At 47.1% G+C, this 21,574-nt stretch overlaps 1 protein-coding gene across 4 annotated transcripts in view; it reads left to right on the forward strand.

The window, feature by feature from the left end:
• LANCL1 (LanC like glutathione S-transferase 1) overlaps positions 1–21,175 on the forward strand; it is a 119,816-nt gene extending 98,641 nt beyond the window's left edge. For all 4 annotated transcript variants that reach the window (XM_088474087.1, XM_088474086.1, XM_088474089.1 and 1 more), the window contains 6 exons: positions 407–554; positions 1,626–1,772; positions 12,434–12,616; positions 18,256–18,432; positions 18,614–18,686; positions 20,603–21,175. In XM_088474087.1, coding sequence (XP_088330213.1) covers positions 407–554; positions 1,626–1,772; positions 12,434–12,616; positions 18,256–18,432; positions 18,614–18,686; positions 20,603–20,679 — 805 coding nt within the window. In that variant the 3' untranslated portion in view covers positions 20,680–21,175. The remainder of the gene's footprint in view (positions 1–406; positions 555–1,625; positions 1,773–12,433; positions 12,617–18,255; positions 18,433–18,613; positions 18,687–20,602) is intronic.
• Positions 21,176–21,574: the final 399 nt, after the last annotated feature.

The following is a 21,574-nucleotide window of genomic DNA, read 5'->3' on the forward strand; positions in this document are numbered from 1 at the left end:
AGGTGACACCCATCAAATTCTAGATATCATTTATCTAGTACATTCTCGATAATGATAGCTAGTGTCTGGTTGTTACAGGGAACACCCCCACTCTCCCATAATTCTTGTCCGATCGTCTCCCATGTCCGTTCCTGATAGTATGTTACTCAGTTGCCAGTTCCTTGGCGCTGATAAGGAAGGAGCAGCCATTTAATAATAAATATACCACCACGAGTGATGTTTGCTCATTAATGTGATGTAATAAATACAGAGCTATGCAGGGAAGATGATCTGCAGTGCTGTTTTACATTGCTGCATAAGGTAAACTTAGTGTCTCAGGCTTAGATCCCTATGTTGGGTCACTTCCATCTGCCATATTGCTATAACAATGCCTCTGCTAGTTATCCCATCGCTTGTATCTTTGCAGAGTGCTCCAAATGCACCCGTCTGTGCTCAAGTCCGAGTCCCGGCTACCGGATGAACTCTTATATGGCCGGATGGGTTACCTTTACACCCTGCTGTTCATCAACAAGCATTACGCGGAGGAGAAGATTCCTGTGCGCTGCATACAGGAGGTGGGAGCCGTCTATGTGGCTATGCTCAGGATGTGAGTCGGTGGATGGAGAGAGGAGTAATGTGTGCCAGGGTTTGTGTTGCTGATATCTTCCTGATAGAGAACAGTTCACATTCTCCCCATGATTGGCACTGTACACGCCCCCTAGTGGTTGCCAGTATGCTTTACATAGACACAGCAGAAAAAAACAGTGTTATTTGATTTATACGTGACCTATCTGCCTGCTTTCATTTTATCCAAGATCTAGTGATTTATTTATTTCACTGTGCTTGGTATATCTTATATCCGCTATATGGGGGCTATACAACTTAACAGCTGTCCCGATATAGGCAGGACAGTCCCCATTTAAATGCTTCGTCCCACAGTAAGAAAGTTGGGTGGTGTCTCTCGTTCACCAGTGTCCTACATAGCAGAGCAGCAGTGACCTGGTGCCATGCATGGCAGTCCACAGGTGCTAGGAGGGGAGTACAGGGCAGCCCCCATCATGGTGAGGACTTGCCCCCCCTGTGATCGCAGCCTCTCTCCCGCCATGACATCAGCACGCCCGCCGTCCTGATTTACAGATTGAAAATATTGGGAGGTAGGGGTAATGTATTAACAGAGAAAAAAATAGCCCATAGCTGCCGTATCAAAAGCTAATTGTGCACTATAACTGTACATTGTGCACTGTAACTGTACATTGTGCACTATAGCTGTACATTGTGCACTATAGCTGTACATTGTGCACTATAGCTGTACATTGTGCACTATAACTGTACATTGTGCACTATAACTGTACATTGTGCACTATAACTGTAAATTGTGCACTATAACTGTACATTGTGCACTATAACTGTACATTGTGCACTATAACTGTACATTGTGCACTATAACTGTACATTGTGCACTATAACTGTACATTGTGCACTATAACTGTACATTGTACACTATAACTGTTAATCTAAATACATTTAATTTAATGCTTTTTTTGTATGAATGTTTCAGCAGCAGACGATAGAATATAAAAAAAAATCTCTGGATGACAAAGTGACAGGAACTTGTTAAGATGTTTAATGAGGGTCTCTGTACTCAGGTGTGTGACGTGGTCCTGACATCCGGGGAGAACATGGCAGCTCAGAAACGTATTAGAACCCAGAGCCCATTAATGTACGAATGGTACAAAGAACACTACGTGGGACCAGCCCACGGCCTGGCGGGCATCTATTACTACTTAATGCAGGTGGGTGTGTGGAGCAGGGCTGATGTTGGCATTTAATGTAGAGCTGCAATATAACTTGTGTATTTTAGAAGTGCGATGCTTTGTATGTGTCAGGATGGGCGAGCGGTCTGCGTTCAGAAGTGCGATGCTTTGTATTTGTCAGGATGGGCGAGCGGTCTGCGTTCAGAAGTGCGATGCTTTGTATGTGTCAGGATGGGCGAGCGGTCTGTGTTCAGAAGTGCGATGCTTTGTATGTGTCAGGATGGGCGAGCGGTCTGCGTTCAGAAGTGCGATGCTTTGTATGTGTCAGGATGGACGAGCGGTCTGCGTTCAGAAGTGCGATGCTTTGTATGTGTCAGGATGGGTGAGCGCTCTAAGGTGTTCAGAAGTACGATGCTTTGTATGTGTCAGGATGGGCGAGCGCTCTAAGGTGCTGCGTTTAGAAGTGCGATGCTTTGTATGTGTCAGGATGGGCGAGCGGTCTGCGTTCAGAAGTGCGATGCTTTGTATGTGTCAGGATGGGCGAGCGCTCTAAGGCGCTGCGTTCAGAAGTGCGATGCTTTGTATGTGTCAGGATGGGCGAGCGCTCTAAGGTGCTGCGTTCAGAAGTGCGATGCTTTGTATGTGTCAGGATGGGCGAGCGCTCTAAGGTGCTGCGTTCAGAAGTGCGATGCTTTGTATGTGTCAGGATGGGCGAGCGCTCTAAGGTGCTGCGTTCAGAAGTGTGATGCTTTGTATGTGTCAGGATGGGCGAGCGGTCTAACGCGCTGCGTTCAGAAGTGCGATGCTTTGTATGTGTCAGGATGGGCGAACGCTCTAAGGTGCTGCGTTCAGAAGTGCGATGCTTTGTATGTGTCGGGATGGGCGAGCGGTCTGCGTTCAGAAGTGCGATGCTTTGTATGTGTCAGGATGGGCGAGCGCTCTAAGGCGCTGCGTTCAGAAGTGCGATGCTTTGTATGTGTCAGGATGGGCGAGCGGTCTGCGTTCAGAAGTGCGATGCTTTGTATTTGTCAGGATGGGCGAGCGGTCTGCGTTCAGAAGTGCGATGCTTTGTATGTGTCAGGATGGGCGAGCGGTCTGCGTTCAGAAGTGCGATGCTTTGTATTTGTCAGGATGGGCGAGCGGTCTGCGTTCAGAAGTGCGATGCTTTGTATTTGTCAGGATGGGCGAGCGGTCTGCGTTCAGAAGTGCGATGCTTTGTATGTGTCAGAATGGGCGAGCGGTCTGCATTCAGAAGTGCAATGCTTTGTATGTGTCAGGATGGGCGAGCGGTCTGCGTTCAGAAGTGCAATGCTTTGTATGTGTCAGGATGGGCGAGCGGTCTGCGCTCAGAAGTGCGATGCTTTGTATGTGTCAGGATGGGCGAGCGGTCTAAGGCGCTGCGTTCAGAAGTGCGATGCTTTGTATGTGTCAGGATGGGCGAGCGGTTTGCGTTCAGAAGTGCGATGCTTTGTATTTGTCAGGATGGGCGAGCGGTCTAAGTTCAGAAGTGCGATGCTTTGTATGTGTCAGGATGGGCGAGCGGTCTGCGTTCAGAAGTGCGATGCTTTGTATGTGTCAGGATGGGCGAGCGGTCTGCATTCAGAAGTGCAATGCTTTGTATGTGTCAGGATGGGCGAGCGGTCTGCGTTCAGAAGTGCAATGCTTTGTATGTGTCAGGATGGGCGAGCGGTCTGCGTTCAGAAGTGCGATGCTTTGTATGTGTCAGGATGGGCGAGCGGTCTAAGGCGCTGCGTTCAGAAGTGCAATGCTTTGTATGTGTCAGGATGGGCGAGCGCTCTAAGGTGCTGCGTTCAGAAGTGCGATGCTTTGTATGTGTCAGGATGGGCGAGCGCTCTAAGGTGCTGCGTTCAGAAGTGTGATGCTTTGTATGTGTCAGGATGGGCGAGCGGTCTAACGCGCTGCGTTCAGAAGTGCGATGCTTTGTATGTGTCAGGATGGGCGAACGCTCTAAGGTGCTGCGTTCAGAAGTGCGATGCTTTGTATGTGTCGGGATGGGCGAGCGGTCTGCGTTCAGAAGTGCGATGCTTTGTATGTGTCAGGATGGGCGAGCACTCTAAGGCGCTGCGTTCAGAAGTGCGATGCTTTGTATGTGTCAGGATGGGCGAGCGGTCTGCGTTCAGAAGTGCGATGCTTTGTATTTGTCAGGATGGGCGAGCGGTCTGCGTTCAGAAGTGCGATGCTTTGTATGTGTCAGGATGGGCGAGCGGTCTGCGTTCAGAAGTGCGATGCTTTGTATTTGTCAGGATGGGCGAGCGGTCTGCGTTCAGAAGTGCGATGCTTTGTATTTGTCAGGATGGGCGAGCGGTCTGCGTTTAGAAGTGCGATGCTTTGTATGTGTCAGGATGGGCGAGCGGTCTGCATTCAGAAGTGCGATGCTTTGTATTTGTCAGGATGGGCGAGCGGTCTGCGTTCAGAAGTGCGATGCTTTGTATGTGTCAGGATGGGCGAGCGGTCTGCATTCAGAAGTGCGATGCTTTGTATGTGTCAGGATGGGCGAGCGGTCTGCGTTCAGAAGTGCAATGCTTTGTATGTGTCAGGATGGGCGAGCGGTCTGCGTTCAGAAGTGCGATGCTTTGTATTTGTCAGGATGGGCGAGCGGTCTGCGTTCAGAAGTGCGATGCTTTGTATGTGTCAGGATGGGCGAGCGGTCTGCGTTCAGAAGTGCGATGCTTTGTATGTGTCAGGATGGGCGAGCGGTCTGCATTCAGAAGTGCAATGCTTTGTATGTGTCAGGATGGGCGAGCGGTCTGCGTTCAGAAGTGCAATGCTTTGTATGTGTCAGGATGGGCGAGCGGTCTGCGTTCAGAAGTGCAATGCTTTGTATGTGTCAGGATGGGCGAGCGGTCTGCGTTCAGAAGTGCGATGCTTTGTATTTGTCAGGATGGGCGAGCGGTCTGCGTTCAGAAGTGCGATGCTTTGTATGTGTCAGGATGGGCGAGCGGTCTGCGTTCAGAAGTGCGATGCTTTGTATGTGTCAGGATGGGCGAGCGGTCTGCATTCAGAAGTGCAATGCTTTGTATGTGTCAGGATGGGCGAGCGGTCTGCGTTCAGAAGTGCAATGCTTTGTATGTGTCAGGATGGGCAAGCGGTCTAAGGCGCTGCGTTCAGAAGTGCGATGCTTTGTATGTGTCAGGATGGGCGAGCGCCCTAAGGCGCTGCGTTCAGAAGTGCGATGCTTTGTATGTGTCAGGATGGGCGAGCGCCCTAAGGTGCTGCGTTCAGAAGTGCGATGCTTTGTGCAGGCAGCGCCCCTGGAGACTCCCCTTGGTTAGGGGACACATGGGCATATTTACATAATCTGTAGACTCTTTTATCCTGCAATGAGTCATTTTAAAAACATGGAAATGAATACAAATTAATTTACAGACCTAACCCCCCAAAATGCCACTGAAACAAACTCAGCATATTGTATAATAATATAATCCTTTATTGAAGAATACATAGATAATAACACACTAAACCAACATTTATATTCTTAATAGGGACATATGCCTCAAACATATATATTCATAATTCAACGTAGAGAAGTATAGAATCAATGTCATAATATTTTGCTTTAACAGTATAACTCCTCCGTGCCTTGATTATGTAATTATTAAATTTAATCTAAACCATGAGTATATTCAATTAAAATGAGTATGTTTTGATCTGACCATTCATTAGCCTATGTAGCCTCACTCCCTGCTTTGTAAGTGCACCACCCCATTTGCAGCGAGACCGTCACTGGGAGACGTCACGGTCACACTTTTGCTCTACGGATTGAATATTAGACATCAGATAAATTTGAAATTTAGAATAAAACACCTAAAATGAATATAAAACTACAAGTCGCAATGAACAGTCAGTTCATACGGTGACGTGACGTGACGCAGGTCTCCCCGTGACCTCGCCTTACTCGTGTTTTGTTTCTGCTTCCAGAGAAGGATACTGACAGGTCACCGCAAACACATAAGGAGGAGGCCCCCGCCCAGCGTTAAGGAGCTTTCAGTTAGGTTAATAGAGACAAAAGGTAAAAAGTGCTAATGATGGCCTAGGCTACAAGAGAGGGTGTGACGGGAATTATGCACTTACAGTGTCTTCTGTGCAGCTAAAAGTAGAAGCTGAAATAGGACATTAGCGTAAGGCATCGCTGCAGGGAATACAAGGCAGAGAAGGAGGAGCACTGTATGGCGTATGAGTACTGTACATGTTTCTGAACAACTTGACTGTTACTTTAAAGCTGCTCTGCAAGATAATGATTTGTATTTACAGCGTTTAGATGCTACGAAGAGATGTGTGAGCAGGAGGACCAATCAGCGATAACTCGGAGATTGCTCCGACCGATTCCACTTTCCGGTCTAAGGCGCTGCGTTCAGAAGTGCGATGCTTTGTATGTGTCAGGATGGGCGAGCGGTCTAAGGTGCTGCGTTCAGAAGTGCGATGCTTTGTATGTGTCAGGATGGGCAAGCGTTCTAAGGTGCTGCGTTCAGAAGTACGATGCTTTGTATGTGTCAGGATGGGCGAGCGCTCTAAGGCGCTGCGTTCAGAAGTACGATGCTTTGTATGTGTCAGGATGGGCGAGCGCTCTAAGGTGCTGCGTTCAGAAGTACGATGCTTTGTATGTGTCAGGATGGGCGAGCACTCTAAGGCGCTGCATTCAGAAGTGCAATGCTTTGTATGTGTCAGGATGGGCGAGCGGTCTGCGTTCAGAAGTGCAATGCTTTGTATGTGTCAGGATGGGCGAGCGGTCTGCGCTCAGAAGTGCGATGCTTTGTATGTGTCAGGATGGGCGAGCGGTCTAAGGCGCTGCGTTCAGAAGTGCGATGCTTTGTATGTGTCAGGATGGGCGAGCGGTCTGCGTTCAGAAGTGCGATGCTTTGTATTTGTCAGGATGGGCGAGCGGTCTGCGTTCAGAAGTGCGATGCTTTGTATGTGTCAGGATGGGCGAGCGGTCTGCGTTCAGAAGTGCGATGCTTTGTATGTGTCAGGATGGGCGAGCGGTCTGCATTCAGAAGTGCAATGCTTTGTATTTGTCAGGATGGGCGAGCGGTCTGCGTTCAGAAGTGCGATGCTTTGTATGTGTCAGGATGGGCGAGCGGTCTGCATTCAGAAGTGCGATGCTTTGTATGTGTCAGGATGGGCGAGCGGTCTGCGTTCAGAAGTGCAATGCTTTGTATGTGTCAGGATGGGCGAGCGGTCTGCGTTCAGAAGTGCGATGCTTTGTATTTGTCAGGATGGGCGAGCGGTCTGCGTTCAGAAGTGCGATGCTTTGTATGTGTCAGGATGGGCGAGCGGTCTGCGTTCAGAAGTGCGATGCTTTGTATGTGTCAGGATGGGCGAGCGGTCTGCATTCAGAAGTGCAATGCTTTGTATGTGTCAGGATGGGCGAGCGGTCTGCGTTCAGAAGTGCAATGCTTTGTATGTGTCAGGATGGGCGAGCGGTCTGCGTTCAGAAGTGCGATGCTTTGTATGTGTCAGGATGGGCGAGCGGTCTAAGGCGCTGCGTTCAGAAGTGCAATGCTTTGTATGTGTCAGGATGGGCAAGCGGTCTAAGGCGCTGCGTTCAGAAGTGCGATGCTTTGTATGTGTCAGGATGGGCGAGCGCCCTAAGGCGCTGCGTTCAGAAGTGCGATGCTTTGTATGTGTCAGGATGGGCGAGCGCCCTAAGGTGCTGCGTTCAGAAGTGTGATGCTTTGTATGTGTCAGGATGGGCGAGCGCCCTAAGGTGCTGCGTTCAGAAGTGCGATGCTTTGTGCAGGCAGCGCCCCTGGAGACTCCCCTTGGTTAGGGGACACATGGGCATATTTACATAATCTGTAGACTCTTTTATCCTGCAATGAGTCATTTTAAAAACATGGAAATGAATACAAATTAATTTACAGACCTAACCCCCCAAAATGCCACTGAAACAAACAGCATATTGTATAATAATATAATCCTTTATTGAAGAATACATAGATAATAACACACTAAACCAACATTTATATTCTTAATAGGGACATATGCCTCAAACATATATATTCATAATTCAACGTAGAGAAGTATAGAATCAATGTCATAATATTTTGCTTTAACAGTATAACTCCTCCGTGCCTTGATTATGTAATTATTAAATTTAATCTAAACCATGAGTATATTCAATTAAAATGAGTATGTTTTGATCTGACCATTCATTAGCCTATGTAGCCTCACTCCCTGCTTTGTAAGTGCACCACCCCATTTGCAGCGAGACCGTCACTGGGAGACGTCACGGTCACACTTTTGCTCTACGGATTGAATATTAGACATCAGATAAATTTGAAATTTATAATAAAACACCTAAAATGAATATAAAACTACAAGTCGCAATGAACAGTCAGTTCATACGGTGCCGTGACGTGACGCAGGTCTCCCCGTGACCTCGCCTTACTCGTGTTTTGTTTCTGCTTCCAGAGAAGGATACTGACAGGTCACCGCAAACACATAAGGAGGAGGCCCCCGCCCAGCGTTAAGGAGCTTTCAGTTAGGTTAATAGAGACAAAAGGTAAAAAGTGCTAATGATGGCCTAGGCTACAAGAGAGGGTGTGACGGGAATTATGCACTTACAGTGTCTTCTGTGCAGCTAAAAGTAGAAGCTGAAATAGGACATTAGCGTAAGGCATCGCTGCAGGGAATACAAGGCAGAGAAGGAGGAGCACTGTATGGCGTATGAGTACTGTACATGTTTCTGAACAACTTGACTGTTACTTTAAAGCTGCTCTGCAAGATAATGATTTGTATTTACAGCGTTTAGATGCTACGAAGAGATGTGTGAGCAGGAGGACCAATCAGCGATAACTCGGAGATTGCTCCTACCGATTCCACTTTCCGGTCTAAGGCGCTGCGTTCAGAAGTGCGATGCTTTGTATGTGTCAGGATGGGCGAGCGCTCTAAGGTGCTGCGTTCAGAAGTACGATGCTTTGTATGTGTCAGGATGGGCGAGCACTCTAAGGTGCTGCGTTCAGAAGTGCGATGCTTTGTATGTGTCAGGATGGGCGAGCGTTCTAAGGTGCTGCGTTCAGAAGTACGATGCTTTGTATGTGTCAGGATGGGCGAGCGCTCTAAGGCGCTGCGTTCAGAAGTACGATGCTTTGTATGTGTCAGGATGGGCGAGCGCTCTAAGGTGCTGCGTTCAGAAGTACGATGCTTTGTATGTGTCAGGATGGGCGAGCACTCTAAGGTGCTGCGTTCAGAAGTGCGATGCTTTGTATGTGTCAGGATGGGCAAGCGCTCTAAGGTGCTGCGTTCAGAAGTACGATGCTTTGTATGTGTCAGGATGGGCGAGCGCTCTAAGGCGCTGCGTTCAGAAGTGCGATGCTTTGTATATGTCAGGATGGGCGAGCGCTCTAAGGTGCTGCGTTCAGAAGTGCAATGCTTTGTATGTGTCAGGATGGGCGAGCGGTCTGCGTTCAGAAGTGCAATGCTTTGTATGTGTCAAGATGGGCGAGCGGTCTGCGTTCAGAAGTGCGATACTTTGTATGTGTCAGGATGGGCGAGCGCTCTAAGGTGCTGCGTTCAGAAGTGCGATGCTTTGTATGTGTCAGGATGGGCGAGCGCTCTAAGGTGCTGCGTTCAGAAGTGCGATGCTTTGTATGTGTCAGGATGGGCGAGGCTCTAAGGTGCTGCGTTCAGAAGTGCGATGCTTTGTATGTGTCAGGATGGGCGAGCGCCCTAAGGTGCTGCGTTCAGAAGTGCGATGCTTTGTATTTGTCAGGATGGGCGAGCGGTCTGCGTTCAGAAGTGCGATGCTTTGTATGTGTCAGGATGGGCGAGCGCCCTAAGCTGCTGCGTTCAGAAGTGCGATGCTTTGTATGTGTCAGGATGGGCGAGCGCTCTAAGGTGCTGCGTTCAGAAGTGCGATGCTTTGTATTTGTCAGGATGGGCGAGCGGTCTGCGTTCGGAAGTGCGATGCTTTGTATGTGTCAGGATGGGCGAGCGCCCTAAGGTGCTGCGTTCAGAAGTGCGATGCTTTGTATGTGTCAGGATGGGCGAGCGCTCTAAGGTGCTGCGTTCAGAAGTGCGATGCTTTGTATTTGTCAGGATTGGCAAGCGGTCTGCGTTCAGAAGTGCAATGCTTTGTATGTGTCAGGATGGGCGAGCGGTCTGTGTTCAGAAGTGCGATGCTTTGTATTTGTCAGGATGGGCGAGCGGTCTGCGTTCAGAAGTGCGATGCTTTGTATGTGTCAGGATGGGCGAGCGGTCTGCATTCAGAAGTGCGATGCTTTGTATGTGTCAGGATGGGCGAGCGGTCTGCGTTCAGAAGTGCAATGCTTTGTATGTGTCAGGATGGGCGAGCGGTCTGCGTTCAGAAGTGCGATGCTTTGTATGTGTCAGGATGGGCGAGCGGTCTAAGGCGCTGCGTTCAGAAGTGCGATGCTTTGTATGTGTCAGGATGGGCAAGCGGTCTAAGGCGCTGCGTTCAGAAGTGCGATGCTTTGTATGTGTCAGGATGGGCGAGCGCCCTAAGGCGCTGCGTTCAGAAGTGCGATGCTTTGTGCAGGCAGCGCCCCTGGAGACTCCCCTTGGTTAGGGGACACATGGGCATATTTACATAATCTGTAGACTCTTTTATCCTGCAATGAGTCATTTTAAAAACATGGAAATGAATACAAATTAATTTACAGACCTAACCCCCCAAAATGCCACTGAAACAAACAGCATATTGTATAATAATATAATCCTTTATTGAAGAATACATAGATAATAACACACTAAACCAACATTTATATTCTTAATAGGGACATATGCCTCAAACATATATATTCATAATTCAACGTACAGAAGTATAGAATCAATGTCATAATATTTTGCTTTAACAGTATAACTCCTCCGTGCCTTGATTATGTAATTATTAAATTTAATCTAAACCATGAGTATATTCAATTAAAATGAGTATGTTTTGATCTGACCATTCATTAGCCTATGTAGCCTCACTCCCTGCTTTGTAAGTGCACCACCCCATTTGCAGCGAGACCGTCACTGGGAGACGTCACGGTCACACTTTTGCTCTATGGATTGAATATTAGACATCAGATAAATTTGAAATTTATAATAAAACACCTAAAATGAATATAAAACTACAAGTCGCAATGAACAGTCAGTTCATACGGTGCCGTGACGTGACGCGACGCAGGTCTCCCCGTGACCTCGCCTTACACGTGTTTTATTTCTGCTTCCAGAGAAGGATACTGACAGGTCACCGCAAACACATAAGGAGGAGGCCCCCGCCCAGCGTTAAGGAGCTTGCAGTTAGGTTAATAGAGACAAAAGGTAAAAAGTGCTAATGATGGCCTAGGCTACAAGAGAGGGTGTGACGGGAATTATGCACTTACAGTGTCTTCTGTGCAGCTAAAAGTAGAAGCTGAAATAGGACATTAGCGTAAGGCATCGCTGCAGGGAGTACAAGGCAGAGAAGGAGGAGCACTGTATGGCGTATGAGTACTGTACATGTTTCTGAATAACTTGACTGTTACTTTAAAGCTGCTCTGCAAGATAATGATTTGTATTTACAGCGTTTAGATGCTACGAAGAGATGTGTGAGCAGGAGGACCAATCAGCGATAACGTGGAGATTGCTCCGACCGATTCCTCTTTCCACTCTCACCTCCCTTTGCAAGTTCTCATGGCCCCAGTGTCCAAGTGGAGCTCTTAGATTCAGGGGTTGGCACTAAGTGGCCCTCCAGCTGCTGTTGAACTACAAATCCCAGCATGCCTTGCAACAGTTTTAGCATGGCAAAACTGTTGCAGGGCATGATGGGATTTGTAGTTCTACAACAAACACTGGGGGGCTGCTTATTGCTCACCCCTAGTTAAGCCCGAAGTAATATGGCTGCATGGAACGGTGCCCTGGGGCTCCACATAGTAGCGTCCCCGGGTAGGGTGACTGCCCACTGGGAGTGCTGCTTTATGATTGGCAGTTCCACTGGGGCATTGGATAACGACAGAGCGCTGTAACATTATTGTGTAAGGTAACAGTAGTGGCTGCATACCTAGTTCATATAATATCACAAAGTAAATAAGTTACAAGCCGCTCCCATGTTAGTCTGATGACCATATAAATGCTCACCAGTGACGTATGTTTTTTTGGCTGCGTATTTACTTCCACTGTAAAATATAATGTTATGCTGGTCAGCTGATGACGTATGTCCCAAAATAGTACGGTGGACAATGACAGAAATCTGACACGTGGCAGGATTTAGCTTCAGGAGGTAGGAGTAATAGGAGCAGCCATTTAATCCCTACCTGTTTAACAGAGCTGTAAGGAAATGTTAGGGAAACACAGAATAGTTCCACGTTATGTTATAGGCATGTATTAGTCATCATAATACCTATATAAATCTAAACTACAATCCCAGTACACTACATGTCACTGACGTGGGCCACCACTGAACACTGTACACATACGTATACACACTCTTATGCAGGAGACTCCCGAACCCTGATCCCAATGCATGACCTGCTTCTCACCCCCAATTCACTGCCCCAATTTGCCTGCCCTTCCCTGCCATGCTCCCACCATCTTTCTGCTTCACTGTTTGTGCTTATTTGCTATGTACTATACTTATCACTAGGTAAAATACCAGGGTACAGCATGTGTCTCACTATATTACTGTGTGTGATTTTAGACGTGGGTTATATATACGGTATTTTTATATTTTTTATACGTTTCCTTGTTTTTCTCAGACCGTGTCTAATATCAGCAGTGAAAAGCTACAGACCCTCGTTCGACCCAGTGTAGAATATGTCCGTCAACTCAAATTCCCATCTGGAAACTATCCTCCCTGCATTGGAGACAGCCGAGACCTGCTGGTGCACTGGTGTCACGGTGCCCCGGGTGTTATTTATATGTTGACGCAGGCCTACAAGGTACATAAAGATGTTCTTCTTTTTATTTTTTAAGTAATCCTAAAAAATTAAATACACATATTGCAACCCCAAATGTTGCCCTGTAAGAGCAGTGTCCTCCCTTGGCTCTCTGTGCTGTTTGCCCAGAGAAGTAGTTAGATTACCGGCGGCCGAGATGCCGGCCGCGGAATCCCGACAGTGGAAGCCGGACCCGGGACTAAAGTTAGGCGTCGAAATCCTGATGCCTATCTTTAGCCCCACACCGATAGCCGTCACCCCGAACAAATGTAAGCGGGGCTTTGTAGGTCTTAGTCGTGTAGGGAGGGGGGGAGAGGGGGGCGGTTTAGGTTTAGGCAACCCCAGGGGGACTTAGGGTTAGGCACCCCCCCCATCCCCCCAGGAGGGTTACGGTTAGGCTACGGGAGGGGGGTTTAGGGTGCGGGAAGGGGGCTAAGGTTAGGCACCATTGGGGGTGGTTATGGTTAGGCACTAGGTGGGGGGAGGTTAGGCACCACTAAGGGACGGTTAGGGGGGGAGGGGGAGGGATACCATACTTACCACCCCTGTCGGGATCTTCAGATATCGGGATGCCGCTGCCGGGATTTGATTCATACCGATTCCATTTGCCCATACTGTTTACAGAGATCTTTTTGTTTGTTTTTTGGAATGGTCTCGGCGATCTTTCACCGTGTTTTTCTGAAGCCGGCACTTCCCACATTTCTATTGAAATTTTTGTTTACTCGTTTCTCTTTGTTGTGTTTTATTATTATCTTCGAGTGCTCTTCATTATAATGAAATAATAACACAGGGGAGATGCCGCCCTCGAGTTCACTCCTGTCCCCCTTTTCAGGTTACGGGATCTTTGTAGCTGGGAGGGTGGTCACACATATTATTCTTCCTCCAAAATGGATTGTTGCTCCTATGTGCATTTGCAGTGACTGGTCCCTTGTAAACGTCATGCTCTTTCCATTTGTGGTTGTCTTTTGGCCATCTTTTGTTTGGTTTTGGTGTAATATGTCAGCAAAAGTGACCCGCGGCCATTCTTGCCTATTTTGCCAAGTTCTGTAATGTCCAAGGTGATGCTTTGTCATTTGGTTTTATTATTGCTGGGTTTTTTTGTGGTTTCTTTTTTTTTTATTACACGGATATAGAGCCTTTGAATGGAAATGGGATATATTTTCTTTGTTTTAGTTTTTATAGCATTTATTGCGCTAGTGTCAACATTGTTTCTTGTTGTGGGACGACACTGAACATTATACACCATTTTTCTGGCAGTATTCCGTGGACTGGAAGAGCCATGGGGTATAGAGTGCGGTAGAGGTAGCCTTGGCACTTTAACCAACAAAGTGCCCAGGGTCCCCCTCCACCTCAATACTGTACAATGTGCTGCCAGCCATTGCGTTGGGAACAGTTCTGAAATGCGCATCATCTGTACATTGCCTGCTGCAAGGAGACAGATGCTGGTTGGGGGGCTGTTGGGTGGGTGCTGACTGTCATGGTAGCACCACACAAGACATTAGGATGTCTAAAGGGACCTTTTGACGGCTAGCATCCTATTGTGCTGGGCCCTGCTGTGCCTTCCCACTTGGCAAGTTCAGTGGCCATGTCGGGGAGCAGTAAACGGCAACTTTTTCCTCCCTGTCTGCCCTCTCACCTTTAGGGAAATAGCGGTGGTCTTTGTTTTGGTGCCGGGTTTTTCTGTGGGCTCTTTTCTACCTTTGCCCTGTGTCCTTTGTAGCTCTACGTCCTCCTTGGATGTGTAACTCCAGATATCTTGTATTTCTCTTCCCTCATTTTCTCTGTGTCCATGAAGGGAAGTATATCCAGGGATCAGCCTAAAGGAGGGACAGTAGCAAAAATTCTTGCCTGCTCCAGATATCACTTTGACTCCCTTTGACCAAGCATAGTTTCGGTTTGTGCCAATATGGCTGTGGAGAGGTGGTCGTAACAATTAGCCTGGGTACTGACAGTCCAGATTTGCTACAGTTGGTGGAGCATGTCCGTGTATCTGGGGGAAGCCGCCATTGACACAGACAATACTTTAGGAGCCAGGGTTCGGCCTCGATGCTCTCGGCAGGCAGTGCACTCAACCTCCGGAGTCCTTTCTGTATTCTGGGGAAGTCCTGTTTGTCCTTAAGTGAAAATTATTATTTCCAAGGACACTGGGGATAGCAATTTGTCTCTACCTGCCTGTGCCCTTAAACCCAAAGGATTTTTATTTCATCCCTATTGGAAGCTTCAGGAGAAATCTCCAGGGCTCAGTTCCCCACCCACTGCTGTGAGTTGCAGAGAGGTAGACATGGTTGGGCAGCTAGGAGACCAGCTCCCAGGCACTCTAACAAGTAGTCAGTATTCTGGGCAGGTGGCCTTTTCTTTTTGGATCTGTGTTTTGATTCTACCACAGACTCCTGGGTGATAGGTATCGGTGAGTCATTATAGTTCTTATCCAAGTGTTTTGTCACTACATGTCTTTTTGTGTCCAAAACTAAATTATTTGCTCTGGGGGAAGCCATTAAATCCCTTTTCTCTACCAGTCCAAGAACATGACAATAGTTTTGATTTTTACTGAAATTGTTGTCCAGTCCAGTTACCGGGCAGTTCTTTTTGATCCATTTTGGATTTTAAAGCTCTCAACGTTTTGTTAAAGGTGGACAGTCTCAAGATGGAGTCATTGTAGAGTGTAGAGAGTCATCAACAGCATGGAACGGGACGTGTTCATGGTATCAACAGACATTAAGGATGCATACTTACATGTTCCAATATGGTAGCACTATAGGGGTCTCTGTAGGTTTGGTGTTCAGTCCCATCTCCTTTGGTCCTTCTCTTCAGCCTGGCTACAGCCCCAAGGGTATTCACAAACATCATACTGTTTATGGCTTCCCTTCTCCAATCCAGAAAGGTGACCGTCCTTCTTTACCTGGATAATTTGCTGACTATGCTGAGTTCCCCGGCCTTGCTGCCTCCACAGATGCGAGTTCTGGAGACAGCCCGCACCTTGGAAGTTCACAGTTCTATTGTCACTCTCGAGTAATCCAACCTAATTTCTTCTCAGAGGATGATTTTTCTGGGACCTGTTCGACATCCTTCAGCAGAGGGTGTTTTTCACAGAGAACAAGTTTCTCTCCCTGCAGTGACTAATGAGGTCCCTGTTATCTCTCAGACAAGTGGTGGTTCACCTTTGCTCGAAGGTCCTAAGAAAGATGGTGTCCACCTTTAAGTCAGTGCAATTGGTAGTGAACCAAATCTCACCAGCACTTGACCAGTCAGCTCTTCAATCCTGAGTAGAAAGGACCTTGAACTTCAGAGAAGTCAAAGCTACTAATAAATTTGCTGAAGCTCAAAGTGCTTTTCACCTTTCTTGTCAGTAGAAGCCAGTCCTTGCGAGGACAGGCCATCAAGATCCAGTCCAACAATAACACAGGTGGTCTTACATCAATCACCAAGGGGACACTTTAAGTACCCCTGACGAGAATGGAGACAAACAGGATCATGTGTTAGGTGTCTCAGAACTTTCCAGTCATCGCAGTGGTTTTCATTCTTGGAATGGAATGGAAAACAGGGACGCAGGCAAATCCTACACCCCGGAGAGTGGTCCCTCTAACCTTTCAGTAGCTGGTGACAATGAGGGCAGCCAGATGTTGACATTATGGCATCTCTGTTGAACCACAAGGTGGAGCTCCTCTGCTCTAGAACAAGCAATGTTTCTGGTGAACGCCATGTCTATCCATTTATTCGTATCTGATCCCTCTGGGCCTTTGAAAAGGTGTCTATTCTGGTGCTCTACAGACTGAGCATGACAGAAGGACCAGCATGGCTACTGCCTCGAAGACCTGAGTTAGGGCCCCTTCTCGGTACCAGCGTTTACATCTGATGGCCTTTGGCGGCATGGCTGTTTTACAGGTTTAATACTTTTGCGTCCACAGATGCCAGTTCTGGATGTAAGGTAATGAAGTGAATACTTCTGTTATCCAATATTGTGATTCACATAATGCTAAAGCTCGTCACCTCACCAGTGCAGGATGATATGTGCAATAGCAACTGCTCCATGGATCAGAGGCCAGTGCAGCTTACACATACACCAGGTTTACTAGTCTAGGGGATTACAGTATGCAATTCTGGACAGATGGCTATTCTATTCTTACACAGAAAAAGGAATCTGAGCGTCCACGGATACCTGGGAATAGCAGCAACACATAAAAGCAGATATAATAAGACGTCAGGCTCCAGTAGGTGAGTGCTGCCCTGGGGCAACATCTGCAGCAGCAGCTGTCCCTTGTATTCCTCTGGGCTTTGGGGCTTTCCATCCTCTAGTTTGGGCTCGGTGACCTTGCATCATAAAATCCAGTTTAGTTCCTATGAAGCCTGGTATGTTTGCAATTTACTGTATATGTTTGGTGCTTATAGGCCTGTTAGGGCATCTGCGATACATAAAATATTTCCTCTATGAGCATCATTTCTCATCTTTATCTGCTAAGGGATGTAAAGGGTTCATCACAAACACTATAGTTATTCAGGATGTAAGGAAACTAACACACATGTAAAACATTCCTAAAATGCATGAAAAGGTTTTAGATGTGTCCTTATACACTGTAGCTTAAGTCGCACCAAACAGTCCCGCTCAGTCGCACCGAGCGTCTTTCTCCTGGTATGACGCGGCTGCTTTTCTCACGCCAAGTTCCGTTGTGCTGCACTGCGACTTTGTACGCTTGTAGAACGAATTCCTGTGCGGTTGAAGTCGCAGCCCAGTGTCTGTATGACACTGTGAGTGGATGTTCTCCTGCGACTGCGATGCAAATAATATGCAAGTGTAAAGAGACAACGGTACGCTACACCTCTCAAACCGGCTCGGTCCTCCCTGGGCGTCTTGCTCCGTATGGCGTATAGACGCTAGGCGTTTGAAGACACATCTATATTAAGCTTTTTTATGCATTCATCAAAATAAGCCTTCATTAGCTATTCTAGAGTGACTTTTCCTCTAGAAGTAAACTCAAGCATTGTACTACTGATATGTGTACTTCACATAGTATTTCATACAAGTCCTTTACATAATTAATAAAGGTGCAGCCCACGCCCCCTTAGAGACACCGCTTTGGGATGTGGGGTCTTACAGTGTCCCCCAAAGACTGCCTGAGAAAATTGGGTTTTTGTACTTGCCTGAAATATTTTTTCTCTTAGTTCTGTTCTTATTCATGGTTTCTTTTCCTGATATCCCCATTGTTCTTACAGGAAAATGTTTTTTTGTTCCCCCTCCTCAGTCTGTCCTCCCTGTCATTTGGGTTTTCCTTTTAAGATTAGGGTGTTTTTTTAAGACAAAACCGAAGTTCCCAGGCAGCCCCGGGGTATTGTGGGGGATGAGCCCGAGCTTCATTGTGATTGGTTTAATGTGCCCCGGCTTTGTGCATCCCATAATTCTTCCATTCTACCCCAGTGTAGTAGGAAAAAGCATTTAATGTGCATATATCCCATTATTGGTTAAATCAGGGTTTCCCAAACTCGGTCCTTGAGGCACCCATAACAGTCCAGGTTTCAAGTCTAGCCATATTTGTGCACAGATGGTATAATCACACTGACTGAAGTACTAATTTTAACCTGTGCTTAAGCATGGATATCTTTAAAACTTGGAAAGGACGGAGAGTTTTGGACCCATTGGTGTTTTGCAGATCTTCCAGGATGATGGATACCTATCAGATGCTGCACAGTGCACAGAGATCTCTTGGCAACGTGGATTACTGAAGAAAGGTTATGGCCTATGTCACGGAGCTGCAGGAAACGCCTATAGTTTCCTAGTGATGTACAACCTGACCGGTGATGTGAAGTACCTGTACAGAGCGTGTAAGGTGTGTGTCTGGGTTACGGGTGCTGTGCTTCTCACTGACCTAGTGCAAACCATTACTTTCAGCATCGCTGTCATACACTTTACGCAGTTATTTCAGTTAGGTAACAGAACTCTTCTTAAACCTGTTCTCTGATGTTTGCGTGGCCTGTCGCTGCGGTGACCTGACCTGCGTTGTTCTGTAGTTTGCAGAGTGGTGCATGGATTATGGAGAACATGGCTGCAGGACCCCAGACTCTCCGTTTTCCCTCTTTGAAGGTATAGTGATTATTTCCTAGCACGTTGCTAATGAAGGTCCTGGATTACAAAATAACTCTCATATTACAGAGGTGTCCTTATTCTCCTAGCCTACAACTGGGCTATTTGGCACGCCACGGAATATGCGACTAAGCCACGCCATGACTCCAGGCGCTTAGTATTTATGCTGAATTTGCGACTTTTACACAGTGCTACTGTAATACGGCAAAGCACAGAGAGCGCGTACCCTGTACACCACTAGTGGATTTGCGTGCTATAGCAGTGCAACAAGGAGGCTAAGCTGAGAAAAAGGCAAGAGAGCGGGAACTCGTACAACTAAGCTGCGCTATGCGTCCCGCCATGTAACATCGTGCCACGATTGTGAGATAAGTACAAATTCTAAGGCCGCAGTACGATACAGCCCTGTTTGTATGTGGCTGCGGTACGGAAAAGACACTAAATCGCGAAAGTCCGAAATTAGCTATCCATGGCGCGGGATCAAAGTCACGCCATATAGCGCAGAAACGCTAGGTGAATAAGGACGCATCTATATGATATATCGTAGCTCATCTTTATACTGCTTATATAATTTAATCTTGTGGGAGAAAGTGAATGTGGAAAGCTACTCATTCACTTGTGGCCATTACCATATTGTTTTGTACAATTTTAGTGTCTTCCCCAACAATCTCTATCAGGGCAGTAACTAGGGGTGTGCAAGCGGTGGCACCGCACAGGGTGCAAATCTAAGGTGGTGGCCATATTGCTTCCCTTGGCGGTACCTGTATTAGGATCGCAGGGCGCCTGGAGCGTCCCATTGGAGCGTTCTTAGGATGCTCCCGGCGCTCTGCTTCTAGGTCCTGGAATCCTCTTTATGATGTCACACGTACGGGGCGGCGTCAGGCTCGCATTAGAGCTCTATTACCGCACTAATCTCAACAGTGTTTTTCTAGGTAGTCTAACCCTGTACACCAGGGGTGTCAAACTCGTGGCCATCCAGCTGCTGTGGGACTACATATACCAGCATGCCCTACCTTAGGTTTACAGTAGCTTGCTCTAAGAGCAAAACTGTGGCAGTGCCTGCTGGGATGTGTAGTTCCACTGCAGCTGGATTGCCCAAGTTTGACACCAATGCCAGGTACAGACTAGACAGTATATCGTCCGGATCAGATGACATATCGCACACATCGTCTAGTGTGTACCCTCAATGTCACTGGCGACGCACGCTCTTACGCATCCTCAGCAGCATCGGACCTGCCTGTTGGTCCGACGGACGACATCGTTAGCGAGAGCCATGCTCCCGGCATCCGCAAGTGTGTATGCACTTGTCGATGATGAGGTTGGTACACACTAGACATCGTCTAGTGCACAGGTTCTCAAACTCGGTCCTCAGGACCCCAAACAGTGCATGTTTTCCTGGTCTCCTCACAGAATAAAAAGCAAAATAATTAGCTCCACCTGTGGATCTTTTAAAATGTTTCAGCCAGTAATGAATGCACCTGTGCACCTGCTGGGTGATCTGGAAAATGTGAACCGTGTGGGGTCCTGAGGACCGAGTTTGAGAACCACTGGTCTAGTGTGTACCGGCCTTAAGGGTCTGACTCTGAATTGTGAGTAAAGCCAAAAAAAGACCTTGGTAAAACCATGCTGCACTGCATGTGGGGCAGATGTAACGTGCAGAGACATTAGATGTGGGAGGGGCGCGTCCTAGATCAAATCTAAACTTCAATGTAAATATAAAGTTGTGCAGCATTTGTGGGCTACATGCAAAAGCAGCCAATATTTACCCCACATGCAAAATAATAAATAAATATATTTGCACACCTTGATGCAACATGGTCTGTCCCTTAGTACGCAGACATTCAAGCTGATTACATTGTAACTACTACGCCTACTGTAGGCATCATGAAGATCTAACCTGTTTTATCTTTTACCTACAGGGTTGGCTGGCACAATTTATTTTCTAGCCGACTTGCTGAACCCTACAAAAGCCAAGTTCCCTGCGTTTGAGATCTAGTTCCTCCGCTCTCTCAGTACCTGGAATGCTTGTTCCCTATGTCTGTCAGACTCGTCTGCCTGCAGCCTCTGCGACCAATTATACTGGAGAATTTACATTCAGTTTAAAAAAAAAAAAATATTGCATTTTTTGATAGCAATTGTCCTGTACGATGAACCAGTCTCGTGTATATTCTCTCTTTGGGTGGACATTTCGGATGACATTATTTACTAGCTGCTGATCTAATCTGGGTCAGTAATGCCTTTGTGCTGCTTCCGTTTAGTGCATGGCTGTAGTCCGGGCTATAGGATTCATGGGTTTAAAACTTTAGAGAGAGTCATCGAGAAGGAAAAGGTGTATTTTTATTTTTGTATCCTCTGTTCGTTACATTTGATAAAGCGATACATACAGAGGAGACCGGGCAGTTCTCGTTTCTCAGTATTCCTTTGTATGTACATACGTATATTAAATAAATACTTGGTTACCGAGTAATAATAAATTATCATATATGCCTGAGCCGATGCTTCATTTTCTTCTCTGAGTAAGACTACAGGGCCCATGAATTAGTATAATCACATACTGCAGTGCGATCTGAGCACCCATGATCGTGTTGCAGTATGCGATAATGCCGCCGGAATGTAATAAGTAGACACAGGGAATGGAGCCCGCCCTTGCGTTGTGCTCGGAGTAACTGATTGTATCAGCGGTCTCTTCACTCTTCTATCGGGAAGTGCAGCCCATAAGATACAGCAGCACAGCACCATCTTCAGATACCGTAAGCCAAACTGCAGCCCATAAGATACAGCAGCACAGCACCATCTTCAGATACCGTAAGCCAAACTGCAGCCCATAAGATACAGCAGCACAGCGCCATCTTCAGATACTGTAAGCCAAACTGCGGAATGCTTTGCATTAT

Source organism: Taudactylus pleione, unplaced genomic scaffold (assembly GCF_031769625.1).
Source record: "Taudactylus pleione unplaced genomic scaffold, aTauple2 ptg000147l, whole genome shotgun sequence".
NCBI classification, from domain to species: Eukaryota; Metazoa; Chordata; class Amphibia; order Anura; family Myobatrachidae; genus Taudactylus; species Taudactylus pleione.